Raw genomic sequence first — 19,717 nt, forward strand, 5'->3', positions numbered from 1 at the left:
CTCACCGGAACAGAATTGGTGGTGTGTTTGGAGCTTTGAGAGAAACACAGTGAAATCACCTCCAGAGCTGTGAGGTCCTGAGACATCCATCTAGTCCAACCTTCTTATTTCAGAGGTGTAGAAGATGGCCCAGAGGAGTGGTTTGCAGAGATCACAGAGGGCTGGAGGCGGAACCAGGGCAGACATCCTGATACCTCCAGCTCCCCTGCTTTGGGACACACTCATCTCTTTGGTTGAACTTAGTGCTGTTCCAGGGTGTCAAGGACTGTCTCTTCCCTGGGTCGGGGCATCTGATGTGCCAACTAGTTCCTGGCCACTCTCTCTCTCAGGCTGCTGTTTTATTGCTGATTCAGGGGTGGCTGAAGAAGAGGGACAGGTACAGGATCATGAGTTTTGTAGACTTCACTGACGCTAATAGAGGGGTGGGAGAGGGATGTATGGGATTACCGTTGACAGGGCTTCTAGACGTATCTCAGGTCATCCTCACATCTTCACAAAAATCTTGCAGGATAGATATTAGTCCCCACTTTCCAGATTGCTTGAATCATTCATTCACATATATTTTAAAATACCTTCTGGGTGGCAGGCGTAGTGTAGGGGATCTAGCAGTGAACAATCAGAACACAGTACCTGTCCTCATGGGGTTTCCAGTCTAGAGCAAAAGGAAGATTTTTTTTCAAAACACAGAAATACATAATTGCAAAATGCAGTTAAGTGCCACAGAAGAAAAATATGGGTTGGGAAGAATAGAAGAAAGGGCCTGTTTTACATTAGAGGATTAGAGAAGGCCTCTTTTGGAAAGTACACTTACATTTTAGCACACCAGGCGGACTCCTACCTGATTATAGGGAAACTCACCCTCCGCCCACTCCTCCATCTTTTCAAGTTATTTTCTTCCAGGATTCTTCGGATGGCTCACAGGGGGAAGGCAGCAACACCAGACGGGGAGAGGTAGGTAGACTTCCCCGGCCAGCTCTGTCAAAATCTGTGTGTTTGCTGGTTGCTCTGTGCTTCAGGAAGAGCGGCCGGAGTTACGGAGAGCCCTGATCTAGTTGGCAGGAGCCGTGCGTCTGTTGACAGTTACTGTTCATGACTTTGGGCGATTCATTTGCTCTCTCTGGGCCTCAGTTTATTGATCTCAGGTGCTTTAAGCCTCGGGAGATTGGAGGAGCGTTGCTAACCACCAGCGCAAAAGGAAGAGCTTGTTTGCTTCAAACTAAGTGTGCAAACTATTGCTGGAGTTGGGATTCTGCAGATAGGATTTTTATAAAGTGAGGCGGCATTTGTTTATCTGAGTTTCAGCTCAAGGCGAAAGCCTTCTGGATGCACAGTATAATGACCCTTAAGATTAGGGGGTCTTTGTTCTAGCAAAACATTTACTGGGTTAGGAACTCTGAGGGTCGGTGAAAGACTGGACTCCCATCTCCCGCTTGAATTAACGGACCAAAGCCAGCCTGTGCCCTCAACAAAGATGGCGCTTGCCCTTGCCTCGGCCTAAGCGCCCTCACAAAAAATGGCAGCCTGCCTCTCTTTCCTTAGTTTTGCTGGTCCAAGTGCGAACGTTTTTGCCCTTAATCAAGATGGCACCTGCCAGCGATTCCCTGCCCGGCCTCTGGCCCCTGTCTGTGGGCTTCACCGCGCGCGCCTCGATGACCCCGCCTCGTTTCCGTAGGAAGAAGCGCCGGGAAAGATGGCGGCGGCTGCGGTTTGAATTCCAGCGGCGCCGCCAAAGTCCGAACAAGAGCAGGATTGGAGGGGGCGGGGACCTGGGGAGCCTGCGGGTCGCGACAGCGGGGGGAACCAGTTGACCCCGCCGCCACAGACACCAACGCCACCACCTCCTCTGTGTCCACGATGGACTCGGTGTTGGAAGAGGACGTCACCCTCCCCGGGACGCTCAGCGGCTGCAGGTGCGGCCGGGGCTATGCAGGGGCGCGGTAACCCGGCCGGGATTCCCGCTGATGGGGGTACACCGTAACCGAGACTTGGGGTTTGCCCTTGAGGGTGTTTGAAGGCGTCCGGACAGGGGCAGTGTGTGGGGTGGGGTCTGGGATGGGGGGGTGTCTCGAGGACCCAGCAGCTGATACTGATGTGGGGGAACCGGGGGTCCCGACCTACGTCACACCTGCCTCTCGTATTTCGGGAAATACTTTGAAGAGGATGTGAGGGCCAGCTAAGGGGTTTTCTGAAAGAGGGGGAGATGGGGGACCTCTTGGAGTGTACCATTGGTAGGGGCTGGTTGAGGAGTAGGAAACTTGGGGGCACTTGATGGTTCATTCTGACTTGGAGGTTTGCTTTCATTATGGGCAAGGTAGTTGGAGTGTCTGGACTTCGTTCATGGGGTCACATAGTGGCCACCAAGACGGAGGCAGTGAAGTGCCGTGGTTAAGAACCGTGGCTGGAGTTGAACAGAACCGAATTAAGGTCCATCCCTTTAACCTAACCAGTTGTGCGACTGTTTAGTAAAGGGATTTAACCTGTTTTCCCGTCTGCAAAATGGGGCTAATAGTAACATCCACCTAACAGAAATTGGGGTGAAGATGAAAAGAGAAGAAGCCTTCCCTGTGATTTGCTTGGCAAGAGTAGTGTTTGGCACATAATCGGTGCTTAAAAAATGATCTTGTGTTATCATCTTTAGCATCATCGTCCATATGTCAGACTGGGGACTAATGGCTGGGAGTGGCCTTCCAATGGACCTGACCCAAGAGGCTGTTGGAGCCCACATTGTCTGTGGGAACTTTTGGTGGGAAAGCCTGACAGAGCCCTAGACTGCTCCAGGGCTGGGGCCGTTTGGTTTTTGGGGGCTCCTGGTGGAGAGTGGGAAGAAGGACGTGGAGGAGAGCCCTGACTGAGAATCCATAGTGTTTATCCAGCTCTGCTGGAGATAGGCTGCTGGTTTTAGTCAACAGACCCTCACGGAGAGGGTGCCCATGTTATTTACTTTGCAACCCGGGACACTTTTTTTTTTTTTTTTTTTAATTTTTATTTATTTGACAGAGAGAGATCACAAGTAGAGAGGCAGGCAGAGAGAGAGAGAGGGAAGCAGGCTCCCTGCTGAGCAGAGAGCCCGACGCGGGACTCGATCCCAGGACCCCGAGATCATGGCCTGAGCCGAAGGCAGCGGCTTAACCCACTGAGCCACCCAGGCGCCCCAACCCGGGACACTTTTAAGAGTGAAATGGGCACAATTAATATTTATGTCTAGACAGCGGGCATAAACTGGTCCTATCTTGGCAAACCTGGACACATGGTTACTCTGTTTATTGAGAACCCATTATGTATCAGGCACAGAGCAAGGCCCTTTGCAGCTTCTTCCTGACAGCATCCTTGGTAATTCATCATGGCCCTTTCTCTTCCTCTGATTACCACTGTCCCAAAATATTGGGGAGGACCTCTCACCTGGATTGTCCTCACACCTGTAATAGTCTTTTATACTACAGCGTGAAAGCCTTTTTACGGTGTGAGTCTGATGGTCAGTCTGCTGCTGTGTATATGTTTAGTGCTTCTCACCGCCATTAAGACAAAGTCCATTAATGCTCTCAGCTCTTATCTTTGTGCCAGCTGACCAAGCCATTGGGCTTTGGGACCCAGGCATAGGTGGGTTTTAATCCCAGTTCTGTATTTAACAACCCTGTGGTCTTGGGCAAGACCCCTCGTGCGTTTCTGTTTTTGTCATCTGAAAAATGGGTGAATCTGAAAGGATTTTGACCAGTGTCCAACAGCGTAGCGACTCTGCGGATGAGCACATCTCCTCCCTTGCCTTCCCTTCCTGCCTTCGCTTTCTACATTCCTGTGATTGGTCTCTTACCCGCTTCAGACCCTCCCTGGCTCCCCATCCCCCTCAAGATGAAGTTCTTTACTATAGTTTCCAAGGTCCTTTGTAAGTTGGCCCCATTTACCTCACTAACCTTCTCTGTCCTCTCTGTCCCTACCTTTCTCTGTGCCTACCCAGGCACTTCCCTCTGCCTGGCTGCCGAGCTCTTTGTCACGAGTGGCCTTGCCTTGTTCTTTCTTACCGTTGGGCCTGTGCACTCGTTCTTCCTTCCCGTCTCCCCTTTGCCTTATTAATGCCTCTTATTTTTCAGGTCTCACTTAGATTTCAATGTCAGGAAGCTTCGCTGACATGTCCCCATCCCCACCTGGGCCCTCTGTGCTCTTCCAGCCACCCTACCCATCAGTGGCCCCAGCTCAGCCCTTATTTACTGCACTATTTTTTTTTTCTTAAGATTTTATTTATTTGAGAGAAAGTGCACAAGAGAGGGAGAGAGAGAGAGAGAGTGCACACGCGCATGAGTGGAGGAATGGACAGAGGGAGAGGGAGAAGCAGACTCCCCGCTGTGCTGGGAGGCCAATGAGGGACTCAGTCCCAGGACCCCGGAATCATGACCTGAGCCAAAGGCAGATGCTTAACCGTCCGAGCCACCGAGGCGCCCCTACCTCACTGAGTTTTATTGACTAATGCTGTTCACTAGAAATATAACATGAGCCACCTATGTAACTTAAACTTTTCTAGGAGCCGCAATGAAAATGTAAGAAAGAAACAGGTGAAATTACTTTTAATAATATATTGATTTAACCCAATATTTCCATATATTATCCATCTAACTTGCAAACAATAAAAAATGATTAATGAAGTATTTCACATTCTTTTTTTATCTTACAAAGTCTTTGACACCCGGTATGCATTTTACGCTTACAAGCCCTTCTTGGTTTGGATTTACCACATTTCAGGTGCTCAGCAGGTACGTGTGGCTGGTGGCTCCTGCCTTGGATGGTGCAGGGACGCCTATACCGTGTCTGTCTTCCTAATTAGACTCTGGCCTGTTGCAGAGCAGGGCCTGTGTTTTGTTCATCTTTGTGACTCCGGTTCCTAACCTGGTATGAGGCACATAAATGGGAGGTGACGGAATTATCCCCTTTTTATAGGTGGGCACACGGAGGCTCAGAGAGGTGAAGTGAATGGTCTGGGATTCCATAAAAAAGTACACGAGCGAGTCAAGATTTACTTTATTCATTTATTTATGTATTCATATTATTTAAATTTTACGTAGTTCCCATACAGTGCAATATTGGTTTCTAGAGTAGAATTCCGTGATTCATCACTTACAGACAACACCCAAAGCTCATCATAACGAGTGCCCTCCTTAATCCCCATCCCCCTTCTAGCCCATCCCCCACCCACGTCCCTCCATCAACCCCGTTTGTCCTCTATCAGTTAGGAGTCTCTTACTGGAGCCGGGATTTTAATCCAGGCTTACTGACTCCAAAGCCTGGCTCTCGGTACCTGTCCTACCTTCAGCTAGTTCTCTGAACTTGTGCTGAGAGGCCTCTGGGAGGATTTTAGGGAGCTGCTGGCATGTGAACTGGCCCTTCGAGAGTGGCAGAAAGGTCCTGAGTGAGACAGAGTCTTCATTAGATGGTCACAGTGGAAGAGAAAAGTCCGTGGAATAAAGTCATCTCTTTTTATACTAACACGAGTACTTCTGCGTGGTATTTCCAAGCCCCAGTTTTAGAGACGAAACAAGTCCAGTTTGTCCTCAGACTTCTGTTGAATCGGTCGGTATGCGTCCTTCTCTCCAAACTTGATCACCTGTGGGTGCCCCAGAGCGCTCCAGGCCTGTGAGAGTCGGGCTCAGATGCCATGCCTGGGAGCCTCACCCACGCTAAGGCCCTTTATTAGGCCCTGCCTGGTAGTTTTGGAAGATCCTGTTCTTTGTACTCAGGATGACTGGATCTGAATGCTGCTTTGGCCACTTAACTGGCTGAGTTGCTTTAGTAATTCGGTCAACCCTTCTGAGCCTCAGTCTCTCTTCAGTGATAACACCTAGTTATCGGGTGACTATATGGGTGGAGCAAAGCTTTGTGTATTCTTTGTGGGACAACTGCTGGGGGTGCATTACATGTTAGCTGTTTTTGTTTTATTGTTACAGTGTTGCACGGTTTCCTGGACAAAATCCTTGGTGCCCACTACCCTGGATTTGTCCCTTAGTTTTCATGCCTGCGATTCTGCCTCTCCCTAACTGTGAATTTCTGAAGGCCTGGCCCAGGTTTGTTCTTCTGTGGGTTCCTCTGGTGCATGACGATTAAGTGCTTGCTCTCTGGTGAAGGGGAGACCAAAAGGAAATGTTTTTCTGCATGTTTGTACACAGTCATACTTCGTCAGGCCAAGAATGCCTTCATGGACTTTTGTAGAAGGAGGTCGAGAAAGAGGATGGTGGGATGAAATTTTGGTGAAGGTTTGTAGGCTTGATCTAAGGCTGAGCTTAGATCAGGGGTGCCCCTAGGCTTGAAGTTTGTAGAACGTGTTCCCAGTCACCAGTATAAGCTTAGTGAGGGCAGGAGCTTGGCTGGCTTGTTCCCACTGTATCTTTAAATCTAGAACCATGGCTGGCACATAGATAGTAGAGAATCAACAAATATTTGTTGAATGAGTCAAATTTTTTCAGTCTCTAAAAAAACATATACCATGTAAACACAGGCTCCATATTTAGTAGTGAAATGCTGCATTGTAATCACTCTGAAAAAGTGCACACACAGAGTGTCAACTGCTGTCTTTCTGGAAGACAATTTGGTGTTAAAAATATGCTCAGGTGTGTTTTTTTAAAAACAGCTTTATTGAAATGTAATTGGAGTGCCAAATAGTTCACCCATTGAAAACACACTATTCAGTGATTTTTTAGTGTATTTACAGAGTTGTGCAATCATCACCATAATCACATTTTTTAAAAAAAGATTTTATTTGGGGCGCCTGGGTGGCTCAGTGGGTTAAGCCGCTGCCTTCGGCTCAGGTCATGGTCCCAGGGTCCTGGAGCCTGCTTCCTCCTCTCTCTCTGCCTGCCTCTCTGCCTAGTTGTGATTTCTCTCTGTCAAATAAAATAAAATGTTAAAAAAAAAAAAAAGATGTTATTTATTTATTTGACAGACAGAGATCACAAGTAGGCAGAGAGGCAGGCAGGAGGCGGGGGAAGCAGGCTCCCTGGTGAGCAGAGAGCCCGATGCGGGGCTCGATCCCAGGACCCTGAGATCATGACCTGAGCCAAAGGCAGAGAGGCTTTAACCCACTGAGCCACCCAGGCGCCCCTCCATAATCCCATTTTAGAATACTTTTGTCATCTAAGAAAGAAATCCTGTGTCCATTAGCAGTCACTCCCTGTTTTACCTTGGGTGCTATAACAAAAATGTCAGAGACTGTGGCTGACTTATAGATAACAGAATTTCCTTCTCCCAGTTCTGGAGACTGAAGTCCAAGATCAGTGTGCCAGCATGGCTGAGTTCTGGTGAGAGCCTTCTTATGGGTTGCCGACTGCTAACTTCTCGTTGTTTCCTCTTTGGGTGGCGAGCAGAGAGAGGAAGCAGATCTCTTTTAACCTTAGTAAGGGCACTAATCCCATTCATGGGGCTCTACCTTCCTGCCCTCATCTAATCTTAATAACCTCCCAAAGACCCCACTTCCTAATGCTATCACTTGGGACGGGGAGTAGGGTTTCAACATAGGAATTCTAGGGGGGGACACAAACATAACACCGGCTAGTTCTCCTTCCCTCCTCCTCCACCAGCCCTAGGCAACCACAGTCTAGTTTTTGTCCATTGATTTGACTGTTCTGGACGTTTCATATAAATGAAATCTTATACTATGTGGTCATCTGTGAGATTCACCCATGTAGTGGTATGTCTGTGACATACTTCATTCCTTTTTATGGCCAAATAATATTCCACTGGATACATGTAGCATGTTTTCTTTGTTCTTTCATTGGCTGATGACATTTGGGTTGTTCCTGCTTTTTTTTGGCTCCTATTTTTGAATAATGTTGCTATAAACATTTATTCATGTGTAAGTTTTTGTGTGGATGTGTGTTGTCCTTTCTCTTGGGTGTAGAGCGGGGGGTAGAGCTGCTGGGTCATACGCTGACTCTGTATGTTTGACATCTCGAGGAGCTGCCCAGCACTTTGCACCCTCCCTCCAGCAGCAGAAGAGGGTTCTTCTGTATCTTCACAGCCTTGTCAACACTTGTTATTGTCTGTCATTTTGGTGAAGGCCAGCCTCGGGGGTGTGACACAGTATCTCCTTGTATTTGTTTATATTTCCCTGATGACTGATGATGTCGAACATCATCAGTTTCTATAGCCGCTTGTGTACAGTTGATTCCTGAACAACGCGGGGTTAGGAACGTGATGTCCTACATAATGGATAGTCCACATGTAACTTCTGACTCCCCCCAAAACTTAACTAGTAGGCTGTTGTTAACTGAGAGCCTGATTCATTGTCAGTCGATTAACACATATTTTGTGTGTTATATGTATTATATATATACTGTATTCTTACAGTAAAGGAAGCTAGAACATAGAGAATGTATTATCAAGAAAATCATAAGGAAGAGAAAATACATTTACAGTACAGTGCAGTATTTACTGCAAAACATCTGTGTGTAAGTGGACCCATGCTGTTCCACTCCTGTTGTTCAAGGGTGCACTGTATTTTCAGATCCTTTGCCCACTAAAAAAATGTGAATATGTCTTGACCCAGCAATTCCACTTCCTGTTATCTTAGAGAAAGTATCACGCACCTGTACAAGGAGACCTGTATGAGGATATTCATAAAGCATTGTTTGTAGAAGGAACAACTTGGGAGCAAATTGAATTACCGTCAGGGGATCGGGTAAATACACAGCCTTTCAAAAGTGAATTTTAGACTGTGACATATTGGCAGCTCATGAAATTCAATTTTGTAGGTGTCAACTAGAATTTTAAAAATATAATGGCATAGAATAGAAAGCATTTCAAGAATCAAGGGTAATGTATTTCCTTCTCCGGATTGTGGTCAGTAAAGTTTGAAAAACACTGCTGTAGAATGCTTTGTGGGAGTTAAAAACCTGAAGGTACAGCTATTTGTACTGTCATGAAAACATCTTTGGGACACATTATGTAAAGAACAGATACTGCAGAATAATATGTACAGTTTGATTGTATTTGTTTTGCTTTTAAAACCACAAAATGAAACTATGTCCCTGTATCTATAAATACATAGAAAAAAGCCTGGAAGGACACATGTCTTGCCAACAGCAGTGACTACCTCCTAGGGGGCTCAGATGGGAGTGAGGAGTAGTCAAGAACTTTAGGCTTGTCTTTTTTTTTCCCTTCCCACTCCCTTCACCCATTTTGCCCCTTCCTTCCCCGCCCCCTACCTTTCTGGCAACCACCCATTTGGTCTCGGTGATTATGAGTCTGTTTCTGCTTTTTTGTTTGTCTGTCTTGTTTTGTAGAATCTCTATTATAAATGAAACCATATGGTATTTGTCTTTCTTTGACTTATTTCACCTAGCATAATACCCTCTAGGTCCATCCGTGTTGTTACATATGGCAAGATCTCCTTCTTCTACATGCTGAGTGATATTCCAGTGCATGTATATACCATGTCTTTATCTGTTTGTCTATTGATGGACCTTCAGGTTGTTTCCTTATCTTGGCTGTTGTACATAATTCTGTGATGACGTAGGGGTGCATCTCTCTTCATATTCATTCGTTTTCTTTGGGTAAACGCCCAATAGTGGAATTACCGGATTATATGGTAATTCTAGTTCTCATTTTTTGAGGAACCTCCACACTGTTTTCTGCAGTGGCGACACCAATCTTCATTCCCACCAACGGTACAAGAGGGTTCCTGTTTTCCCCACATCCTCGCCAACACTTGTTGTTTCTTGTCTTTTTGAGTCTAGCCCTTCTGACAGGTGGGAGGGGGGAAGGAAACTTGTCATTGTGGTTTTGTTTTGCACCTTCCTGTTGGTCAGTGATGTTGAGCATCTTTTCATGTGCCCGTTGGCCATCTGGATGTCTTACTTTGGATTTTTTGTGTTTATATATTTCTTCACTAATTTAGAATAAATAACAGAATGAAAAATGAGTTGTTAAAAGACGGACCAAAGTGCACTTGGTGTAATTGTTTTCTGAACGTGGTGCCCAGTTCCAGCCGCAACTCTCCCGACACTTTATCAACGAAGTGCGCAGTCCGCTGGGCCTTCCTGGGGCTTGTGGTGTGAACGGACAGCGGCACCGCCACCCATGGCACAGAAAGCGACTGTGCCTTTTGGGTGGTGGTGAAGCGCGGCCGAGCGTCTCTTCATTGGCCCAACACGGAGTCGACAAAAAGCCTCAGAAAGGGTGCTCTCTGCCGATCACTGGGAATCCTCTGCCTCGGTTCATTTGGCTCGTATCATGTTCCCCTGCAGGAAGGCGTGAGGGGCATCCATGGGCGGGGGAGGTAGGGGCTGTAGAGGTTAAGAGCACGGGGCCTGAAATCAGGCCAGCTCGGGTCTTTCAGCTTACTAAGATTTCTGAGCTTCTGAGCTTCTGTGTTCCTTGTGTTTTTTTTTTTAAAGGCAACAGTTAAAAACTACCACCTCCCACAGAAGGGCTGTGGTGAGGCCACAGCGGGAGGCCACCTGTCCCAAGTGCGGTGCCTGTTCCCCCGTGGGTGCCCCACACGATAGCTCAGTAGGGTTATGCTATACTTGGCCTTTGAGGAAGCCAGCGCTGACTAGGTTTCACGTTTGTCTAGGAGCTTTGGGCAGCCTGGGCACAGGTGAGCGAGTGGAATACGGACCCTGAGAAACCTGGATTTTGGTCTCTGCGTGGCTGAGTCCCCCTTGTGATTTTGGGCCAAGAGGTTCTTCCCCTTTTGGGCCTTTATCTCCCCCACCGATACCATGATAAAATTGTACCTAAGCCCTCTGCTTTTGCTTGCATAGTTCTGATTTCTAGTGGGGGTCCTTGAAGTCCCACCGCTAAGAGCGAAGGGGACGAGGGAGCTCCTTGAAGCTGGAGTGTGGCTGGAGCTGATGGGAGATGCAGATGACGGAGTCATAGCATTTAAAAGTGGTTAGGTAAAGTCCAAATGGAAATTTGGCAGGAACGAGGCAGGAACTTCTGCATTAAATAGTGGTTTCTTTTCATAAATGGAATGTCAAGTGTCATTTTTCAAGCTTCATTGTTTGCCTCTTGGAAACTTGTCTAAGACCAAATTCTTTGGCTTTGCCTGCCTTGTAGTTTTCCAGTGTGTTTCATCTTCGCTGGAGTCATTGATGGGCCATTTCAGCCAGTGGTGGTAAGTTAGTGGTTGCGGTGGAGAGAACCCCAGACCGGGAATGTACAGACCAGGCTGTCGGCTAAGCCTGACCAGTAAGCTGGTGTGGCACTTTGGGCCTTTGGGCCACCATCTGCAAAAGGTGCTGATTGAACTTGTTTTTGATTTCTAATATTCAATTTAGGGAACGGAGTTTGTTCTTCTAGTGATGGTTATTGGAGGAAATGAAGAAGTATAGAAAAATTGAAAGGAGGAGAATATCTCTCATTTTCCTACAAATGATAATTTTTTAATATTTCCTTTGTCTTCTTATGGATGCATAGCCCACTTGGTTTCCAGGAAGGATTTGAGGTGACGTTAGTATACTTGTATTTTTTTTTTTTCATAGTTGAAGCCATAGTCGACTGAAGTTTTTTTCATTTATCTTTATAGCAGACACATACGATGTCATCGTTCTCTTGATGTTGGAATCTTACGATATCCAATTTTTTGCTTGGTTCTAATCACAAAGTCCATTCCCAACGCCAGAATTTGGCGATCAGGCAGAACTGTCCTCAGAACAGGATGGATTTGGATTTAGAAACATGGAGAGAACAAACTGCCGGAAAGTCAGGCTGAGCGTGCCTCAACCCATCATTTATAGCTCGGGACAGGGAAACATTATTGGAGGTTAGACAGAAGAGGCTTGGGTTCTGGACTTGGTTTCACTGCCATGTGACTCTGGCCCGGCTGACTCTGTGCCCTAGTACCTCCCTTTGAAAATGCAAAGACTCTTGGGGCACGGGCACCTCTCACAATGGGAAATCTTTCATAAATTTCCAAAGCGCTGGATATTTTCTGGTGACAGTAATATTTTGCTCCTATTTATGGAGTGCCCTCAATGTGCCAGGTACCTTGCTGGGCACTTCGTATCTTTGATATTCGGTGACTTACGAAGTAGCTGCTGTTCACCTTTTACAGATGAAAGAAGTGAGGCGGGGAGGCGTATATGGCAGAGCTTAGAATAGAATCCAGCGTAGTGTCTTTTGTGTCAGACCACACCTCCTCTTATGGTTCAGCTTTCTGTCCCTGTCTCTAGATCCTCACTTAACCTATTTTTATAATTTAACCAGTAAAATTTCTTGGATCAGTGGAGTTTGCACTTTTGTTTGACTTTCTTAAAGCATCCGAGTTGGTATCAGGTTCTTGGAAGCTTAATTTTTGGTCGTGGTAGGCATGTCAGTAGTGACAATAATAGTAAAGACAAAAACGGTGTATAGCACTTATCGAGTGCTTACGATGAGCCAAGTGTCATAAACATGAACTCATTTAGTGTTTACAGGGAGCGGGTGGTAGCCCCATGTAGCTGGTAAAGCGAGACTCAGAAACGTCAGTAGCTTACAGTTGGCACAGTGTCTCTGTGCCTAGCATATATACGGTACGCGGAACACTTGCTGTCTGAATGAATGAATGATGAATGACCGTCCTTGCTGAAGGTCACTCCGCTATCACATGTTAGAGCCCCAAAGCCAGAGTTCTTCCCCTCTGCGCTGTGTGTCTCCCAGCAAACTCAGCTGTGTGTTGCTCATTGCCTATGGCCTGATGATTGTCAGGTGAAGTCCGGGCAGTCCTCATAGTCTCTGTTCAAACACTAACTCATGTCTTCCTGCCCATGCTCTCTCCTAGTGGCCTTGTTCCCAATTTACCGGACGAAGTGGATGGCATCAGCCCCATTGCTGGTTTGGGAAGTAGTGGTAAGTATACAGAGCTGGGCATTCTCTTGACCGTGGAGCCCTTGAGGCCTTTGGCCTGGGACTGGGCTTCGAAGTTTCTGGGGCCCAGAGCCTACCTGGGCATGGTGAGGGGCTCTCTGGAGGTGCTCAGTGTTTTATGTACCGACTGAATTGCTATTTACCTCCTTTCATAAACACTGGCTTGGAGGAATTGATGTCCTTTATGCCATATTCCATGAGCTCTATTTCTTGCTACCATGCTCACAGAGATTGAGCCGGTGTTTGCCGAACTGGGCAGCTGCGTGGAGGCTGGACTGACTGGGTCGGGCCTGGAGGATCTGCTGGTCTCGGCCGCTGAGCAGCGGGGGGCCCCGCGTGCTGCTGAGCGTCCGTGTGCCAAGGCCTTCCTGGCAGGCTGCTGGATTCCATTTGCTGGTCGAGGCCCAGCATTCCTACACGGGCCTGCCCTTTGGAGACAAATAGTTGGTTAGACCACAGGAGACGGCGCTGAGGAAATAAGCAGTCTATTGTGTTTAAGCTGGATTAGGAGGAGACTTTCCACAGGGTCATTTGGCTTTTGCTAAGCATTCTTCATAATTTTTGTTTCTGAAAGACGCGAATGCTATCACAAGCATCTGAGGGAAGTGCTGTCAATTTGCCTTGTTACAATACCTTAGAGATAATTTGACTTGTGTTTGTGTTTTTCCTCTTCTCCAAAGTGATGAGACATGCAGAAGGAGGAAGTTTTAGAACAGACAGTATCTGTGTCATGAGGTGTAATTTCTGGAGAATATTTTAACTTACAGGCCCCCTCGGGTTTTCCTGGAGAACCTGTTAACTTCTTCTTCTTCTTTTTTTTTTTTAAGATTTTATTTATGTATTTGACAGACAGAGATCACAAGTAGGCAGAGAGGCAGGCAGAGAGAGAGGAGGAAGCAGGCTCCCCGCTGAGCAGAGAGCCCAAAGCGGGGCTCGATCCCGCGACCCTGAGATCATGACCTGAGCCAAAGGCAGAGGCTTTAACCCACGGAGCCACCCACGTGCCCCGAGAGCCTGTTAACTTCTACCTTAAATGCAAAATCCAGCAGTTTTTATTCTTCCTGCACACTGGCAATGAGAAGTGGAGAACTGATAGGACCGCTCTTTGCTTCAGCCCATAGTGTATGTTGCCAAGCCCTGGGCTAAATGCTGGGATTCAACCTTGAACATGGTTGTGACCCAGCCTGGAGGGTAGAGAGTTCAACAAAGAAATGTCATGGTAAATCATATGATTAATGTGATGAACAAAGAAAAAAGGTGCTGTGAGTGGGGGTGTGGGTGAGGTGGGCCAGGCAATGAGGGGTGAGTGGGGGGTGTGCCCCAGTGTGGAGAAGGTGGGCCAGGCAGTGAGGGGGTCCGGCAGAGCGGTGCCCTGGTGTGGAGGAGGTGGGTCAGGCACGAGTTTCTTAAGACAGTGGTCATGGAGCTGAGACTTGAGGAATGAGTAGGACCAGGTAGAGACGCAGGCATAGGTGGCAGAGCATGGCCAGTCTGAGAACTAGGAAGACAAGACCTTTGTGCCCTTTGTCTGGTACACAGGGCTCCTAACAGTCTGCCCCTGCCTCCTTCCTGAGCCTCTTTTGTGCTCAGTGGTTTCTGAAGACCATGCCTACCTCTGGGCCTTTGCTTGGGAAGTTTCTTCTTCCTTTTGCCTTCCTCTGCCTGCTGCCTCTTTGAGACTCAGCTCAAGGTTCACCACCGTCTTGGCTCTCCCCAGGCTCACTTCTTGCGCTTTCCTCTCCAAGCTTACACGTTTCACCTGTTTCAGTTCATTTATTCCTTTGGTGACTTTAAAACATCCAGGATCAGACCCTCCTCCCCTGCTCATCATCCTGCCACCTGCTTTAAGCCACCGTGGTCTCCAGCGTATCCTGACTGGTCCCCTGGTTTCCTTCTAAGTCTTCAGTCTGTTCTCAGCGAGGCAGCCAGAGGTAGCCTGTAGAAACCTAAGTCCAGGTGTGTTACCCCTCGGCTCTGGGCCCTCTGGTGGCTCCCTGTGCCAAGAAGAGCCTACAAGGCTGTGCGCAGTCTGTCCGCCAGCACCTCACATACCTCCTGTCCTGTGGTCGCCTTTGTTTACTGCTGGTTCTCACGGGCACGGGGCTTCTCACTTTGCCCTTCTCTTCAGGTCTGCCCGGCGGGCACCTTCTCAGTGCGAACTTCCTGATTTGGCCCTGACTTAAAATTGCAGCCCTCTCCCCACCCTGGATCTTTCCAGTCCTTACCCACTTAAGTTTTCTCCATGGCCATTCTCACCTTCTCACATCCTATGTAATTGTCCTGTTATTTTGCTCATTTCCATCTTCTCTCTCTAGCCAATCAGCTCCATTTGTTTGTTTCCCGATGTAGCCAGATCTAGAATGGTGTCGGGCGAAGAGTAGACCCCCAGTGCATATTTGTTGGAAGAATGGATTCATTCATTGATGCCGTGCACGTTCCCCCAACATCTGAACAGCGCCAGGCACTCTGTGAGCACGGTGCCAGTTTGGTTACCCACCTGTCTTGCCCCCTAGGTCAGAGCCTTTTGAGCACAGGCTCACTGTCTGTCCATTCTTTCCCCAGCACCTAGCATGATGCTTGGCACACAGTAGGTATGTAATAAACATTTGTTGGAAAGAAAGGAACTGTGGAAAGCTTTGGGCATCAGCCAAGTCTGTAATCACCCTGAAGCGGGGATGGGCAGTTTCCAACCTGCTGCCTGCATTTGGAAATAAACTTTTATTGGAACGCAGCTTCCTTACTTATGAATTGTCTGTGACTGTTTTTTGTGCTACAGCAGAAGAGCTGACCAGTTGTGACAGATTTTAGGCTTTGTTTATGGCCTACAGAGCCTAAAATATTTATTGTCTGGCATTTTAAGGAAAAGTTTCCCAAGCCCAGTCAGTTAGCTTTGCTTCAGTCGCTGACACGTGAAGGTGGTATACCGCGCCGCAGGAGAGCCCCGTGACAAGCACGGAGGAAGTACGTATCAGCACAGTTCGGCTGGGCCACACGCCTGGTGCACTTTTTGGGTTTGTTCTCTGACACATTACACTGGGGCTACTTTAAGTAATTTGTAAATACTTGAAATATAATGGTTTAGAGCTTTCCCTAGACTCAAGCCAGTAAATCACAACAGACAGAAAATGCCAGCAGGATATACTGTAGAAGCTGTTCTTGCCTTTTTTTTTTTTTTTTCCTTTTCTGGGCTCTATTCCCTAATAAAGTTGCTGGGCAATTTGCATACCATGCTGTTTTCCTGTGTCTGTTTTACCTTTTTTATAGTGCTCCCAAACGTGTCAGAAGAAACGGTGTCTCCCACCAGAGCACGGAACATGAAGGACTTTGAAAATGTAAGTGGAGATGCCAAATCATCTTCCCCAACAAGCCACGTCTGCTGCCGCTGTCCAGCCAGGCCCCGGGGGAGCTGTAGTTCTCGAGACGTGTCTAGGCTGGATAATGCCAGAGTCAGGGGCAGTGCTGTGTCTTGTGGGCGTTCTCCGTGTGACAAGCCCATACCTATGCCGTCAGCCCTTTTGTACATGGGGCCAGACATGGGTTCCACCAGGATCAGCAGTTTCCAGCTTTGGGGGGTTTGATGTCCTCCCCGTGTCCCAGACGTGAGGCTCTTCCCAGACTGCCCAGTGAGAGGAGCTCACGTTTGCCAAAGGCTTCCCTGTAACGTAAGGCATGTTACCAATGGTTCCCATTTAGTCCTTGCCAGAACTCTTTGAGATACTTATATTATCCCCATTTTGCAGATAAGAAATCATAAGCCTAGGAGAGACTAGTTTATAGTCACGTAATTCTCGAGTGGTGGAGCCGGGATTGCAATCCAGGTTTTTAAGGATTCCGTTATTCTTCCCACTGCCGTGTGCCAGCGCCTTGCCTTTTGCAGGCTTTGTTGCTGTGGAAGGAGACGGGAGCAGCCTGTCCCCAGGTCTGCGTACAGAGCGTCTGAGGACGGGTTACGTGGTGATGGATCTGGCTCCCGTGCTAAGTGTCTTCCAGCTTCGTGTCTTTCATCTGTTAGCGGAGGGGCTTGTTGTCAAGGAAGAGGAAAATAAGGTTATTTTCCCAATTCCAATTCTCCTTAACAAGTTACCTGTTCAGCTCATTTATCATGGGAAGGATTAGACCCTTCTTCATTTGTAGCCGAATGAAAGCCAGACTATGCAAGACACAGGAGATGTTTATCAGGGAGAAGATGGAGTACAGAGAGAAGGACGCTCCACAATTATGTTTCTCTCTCCCCAGTTGTCTTTACAGAACAGAGCGGTACTGTCTCTGGATTTAATTTAGAATACTCATTACTGCTAATAGTTATCTGCAAACCACCAGTGACCAATTGAAGAAATGACTTGTCAGATCTCTAATGGAAACAAGTAATTTCTGAGCTTTGAGTTGTTCTAATTTCAACCGTACAACCCGATCTATGCTGTGGGGTCTGGGGCCTCAAACAAATGAGATTTGATTATTCCACATCGTGTATAATTAAAACGTGCTCTGGTATTAAATGGCTGGTGCTGTTTTATCATAAGAGTAATAATAGCTGCTGTTTATTGAGCTGGCTCTGAGCTGGGCACATTAAATGTTCAGCTCTTCACGTGCGTTCCTTTAGTATAAGAGCCGCTCCGAAGATACAGAGTTATTTAATTTTTGAAGGGCACCATTTTGAATTTTATTTCTAGACGGAAAAACTTAACAGAATCTTGGAATGTTGGTTTCACACTTAATTGGTTGCCTTTTGAATGGGAAGGAAATCTGAGAATTGAGTCCAACCCTCGTTCTGTAGGTAGGAGACAGCGAGGCCTGGCATGTGACACATGGAGCTGCTCTGGGAGACCGTCTGTGCCACCTGGGGACCTGGGCTCTGGAGCCAGCTGCCTGCGGGGGGACCTTGGGCCAGTGCCTTCATCTCTCTGTCCTTTGTCTCTGCCGTGAGCACGATCACAGTTTCTGCTGCTTCGGGCTGCAGTGAGGGCGGAGCGGGTGCATGTGTGTGAAGCGTGGGGAGGCCAGACACCGAGTTCCTTCTCGTGTCAGCTCCTTCTCACCATCGTCGTCCGCGCTTCTTTTCCTTTACTCTGCCACGGACTTAAGTCTCCCTTCCCTAGACGGGTTCCCGAGGACCTAAGCATTGTTTTTCTTGAAGGTGAGAGGGAGCCTTCTATGCTGATAGGTTTTAGGATTTATGTTTTTTCTTTATGACTGAGGTCCTTCGGCTGCTGTTCGGTTTTTATGGCATTAATATTTTTTTATTGTAGCATTTTCCAGAGCAAATTCTGCTGTTGAAATGGAAATGACCACAGTGTTCTCAGTGTCTCCCTTTCAAGTCTTTATGAGTCACTGAAATGTTCCATTTGGCCTGAGCTAGGAAGTGCATGATCTCTATGTAGGGGTGGTCTGGACTTTCTGTGGGATGCTTATAGGAAATGCTCTTGGCATTGAATGCTAATTTTAAAGTTAGCATGCGTATTAGGGAGGGGCTGGAATACTTTTGATTTAAAGGGAAACTCAGGCTTCCTCTTATGCTAGTCTCAGGTGCTGGGAAACCGAGCGTCAGGCTCTGTTAGCTAATGTCTAGCAAGACATCAGCCTCCTGGTTTTGTTCAGAGTTCATTGGTTCATTGACAGATATTTTGAATATATGCCCTGTGCCAGGCTGTGTGCCTGGGACTAGGGAGTCTGCAGTAGATTAAGACCAGGACCAGGTAAGCATCCCTGTCAGGAGGCTCACAGGCTGGTTGGGGAGATGGGTAGGGAAACAGTGCAGTGACAGAGGTAAGTACAGAGTGCTGTGGGGCACAGAGAGCTCTGAACCTGGCCTGGGGGATTCAGGAAAGCCTCCCTGGAGGAAGCATTCCTCCAGCTGGGTCATCAGGAACAAGGAGGCGCAGTAGCCAAGATGAGAGGACCAGGAGAGCATCCCAGGCACAGGGACTGAACATGGGCAAGGGCAGCGAGAGGAGTGCTGGGTGCAAGGAGTTTAGCGCATTGTAAACTCCTTCTGGCTGGAAGGGGGCCATGTCCGGGGTCCTGAGACAAGTGAGCACACCAAAGAAGGCAGGGGTCGGGAGTCTTGTGTGTTACACTGCTTTGGTTGACCTTTGTCTTGAAGATGAAGGGTTGCTGGTGGTGGATGTTAATCTGGGAGGGAAATGACCAGAATTGTGCTTTTAAAAGCCCCTGGGGTTGGTGCTGTGAGGAGGGAGCAGCCAGCCTGGTGGTGGGCTGTCGGTGAAGGGCTGCTGCGCAGGTGATGCTGGAGCCCGGGATGTGGTCAGGAGGGGTCAGAAAGGGGGCAGGGTCCCAGATCTGGGGGAGCTCCTCCCATCCCTTCATTGGACATGTGGGCGGTCTGTAGCCCAGGGAGGACACAGACTTACCTAGGCTGGGAAGCAGGTCTGCACGGGCAGACCTTTCCTCACTCCAGCATGTGAAAACCGCTTGCCTTCTTTTGGGTCTTTAAACTGGTGGTCTGTTGTCTCAGAGCCCCATTAGCTGAGGCTGTACTCACCAGTAAGGCAGGCCTTAGGGGAGGAGGCTGTCCAGTCAGTTTGGTCTTCAGTAGGAGCCTGTCTTACTGTAAGGTCCTTTCTAGCTGACAGTGTAGTGGGGGCTCCTGACCCGAGGAGGCCGGGCAGAGGCAGTGTTTAGTAAAGGATTGTGCTGTTGTGGTGAGACCTGTTCTGGACAATAGAGTCAATTGATTTTTCTCTCTTGCTCTCAGAATTTTTCGGGTGATTAGAGAAGACCCAGAATCTGGATCAGCATATCAGTTCATGTTGCTATCTTTATCTGCACATGGAAAGGTTGAATTCTGGCATTTGTAGAATGACATGGGTAGCTTTCCATTTCTGTTAATACAGTGGATAGTGTTATTTAATGACCAGTCGTTCACAAAGAC

The 19,717-nt window shown here is 47.8% G+C and overlaps 1 protein-coding gene across 5 annotated transcripts in view; it reads left to right on the forward strand.

Annotated features, from left to right (window-relative positions):
* The first annotated feature begins 1,698 nt into the window (after positions 1 to 1,698).
* CDK5RAP2 (CDK5 regulatory subunit associated protein 2) overlaps positions 1,699 to 19,717 on the forward strand; it is a 168,752-nt gene continuing 150,733 nt past the window's right edge. For 4 of the 5 annotated variants that reach the window (XM_046022623.1, XM_046022624.1, XM_046022625.1 and 1 more), the window contains exons 1-3: positions 1,699 to 1,910; positions 12,743 to 12,810; positions 16,093 to 16,160. In XM_046022623.1, coding sequence (XP_045878579.1) covers positions 1,855 to 1,910; positions 12,743 to 12,810; positions 16,093 to 16,160 — 192 coding nt within the window. In that variant the 5' untranslated portion in view covers positions 1,699 to 1,854. The remainder of the gene's footprint in view (positions 1,911 to 12,742; positions 12,811 to 16,092; positions 16,161 to 19,717) is intronic. The other variant, XM_046022626.1, reaches the window with a different exon arrangement.

The sequence above is a fragment of the Meles meles genome, chromosome 11 (genome assembly GCF_922984935.1).
Source record: "Meles meles chromosome 11, mMelMel3.1 paternal haplotype, whole genome shotgun sequence".
Lineage (NCBI taxonomy): Eukaryota > Metazoa > Chordata > Mammalia > Carnivora > Mustelidae > Meles > Meles meles.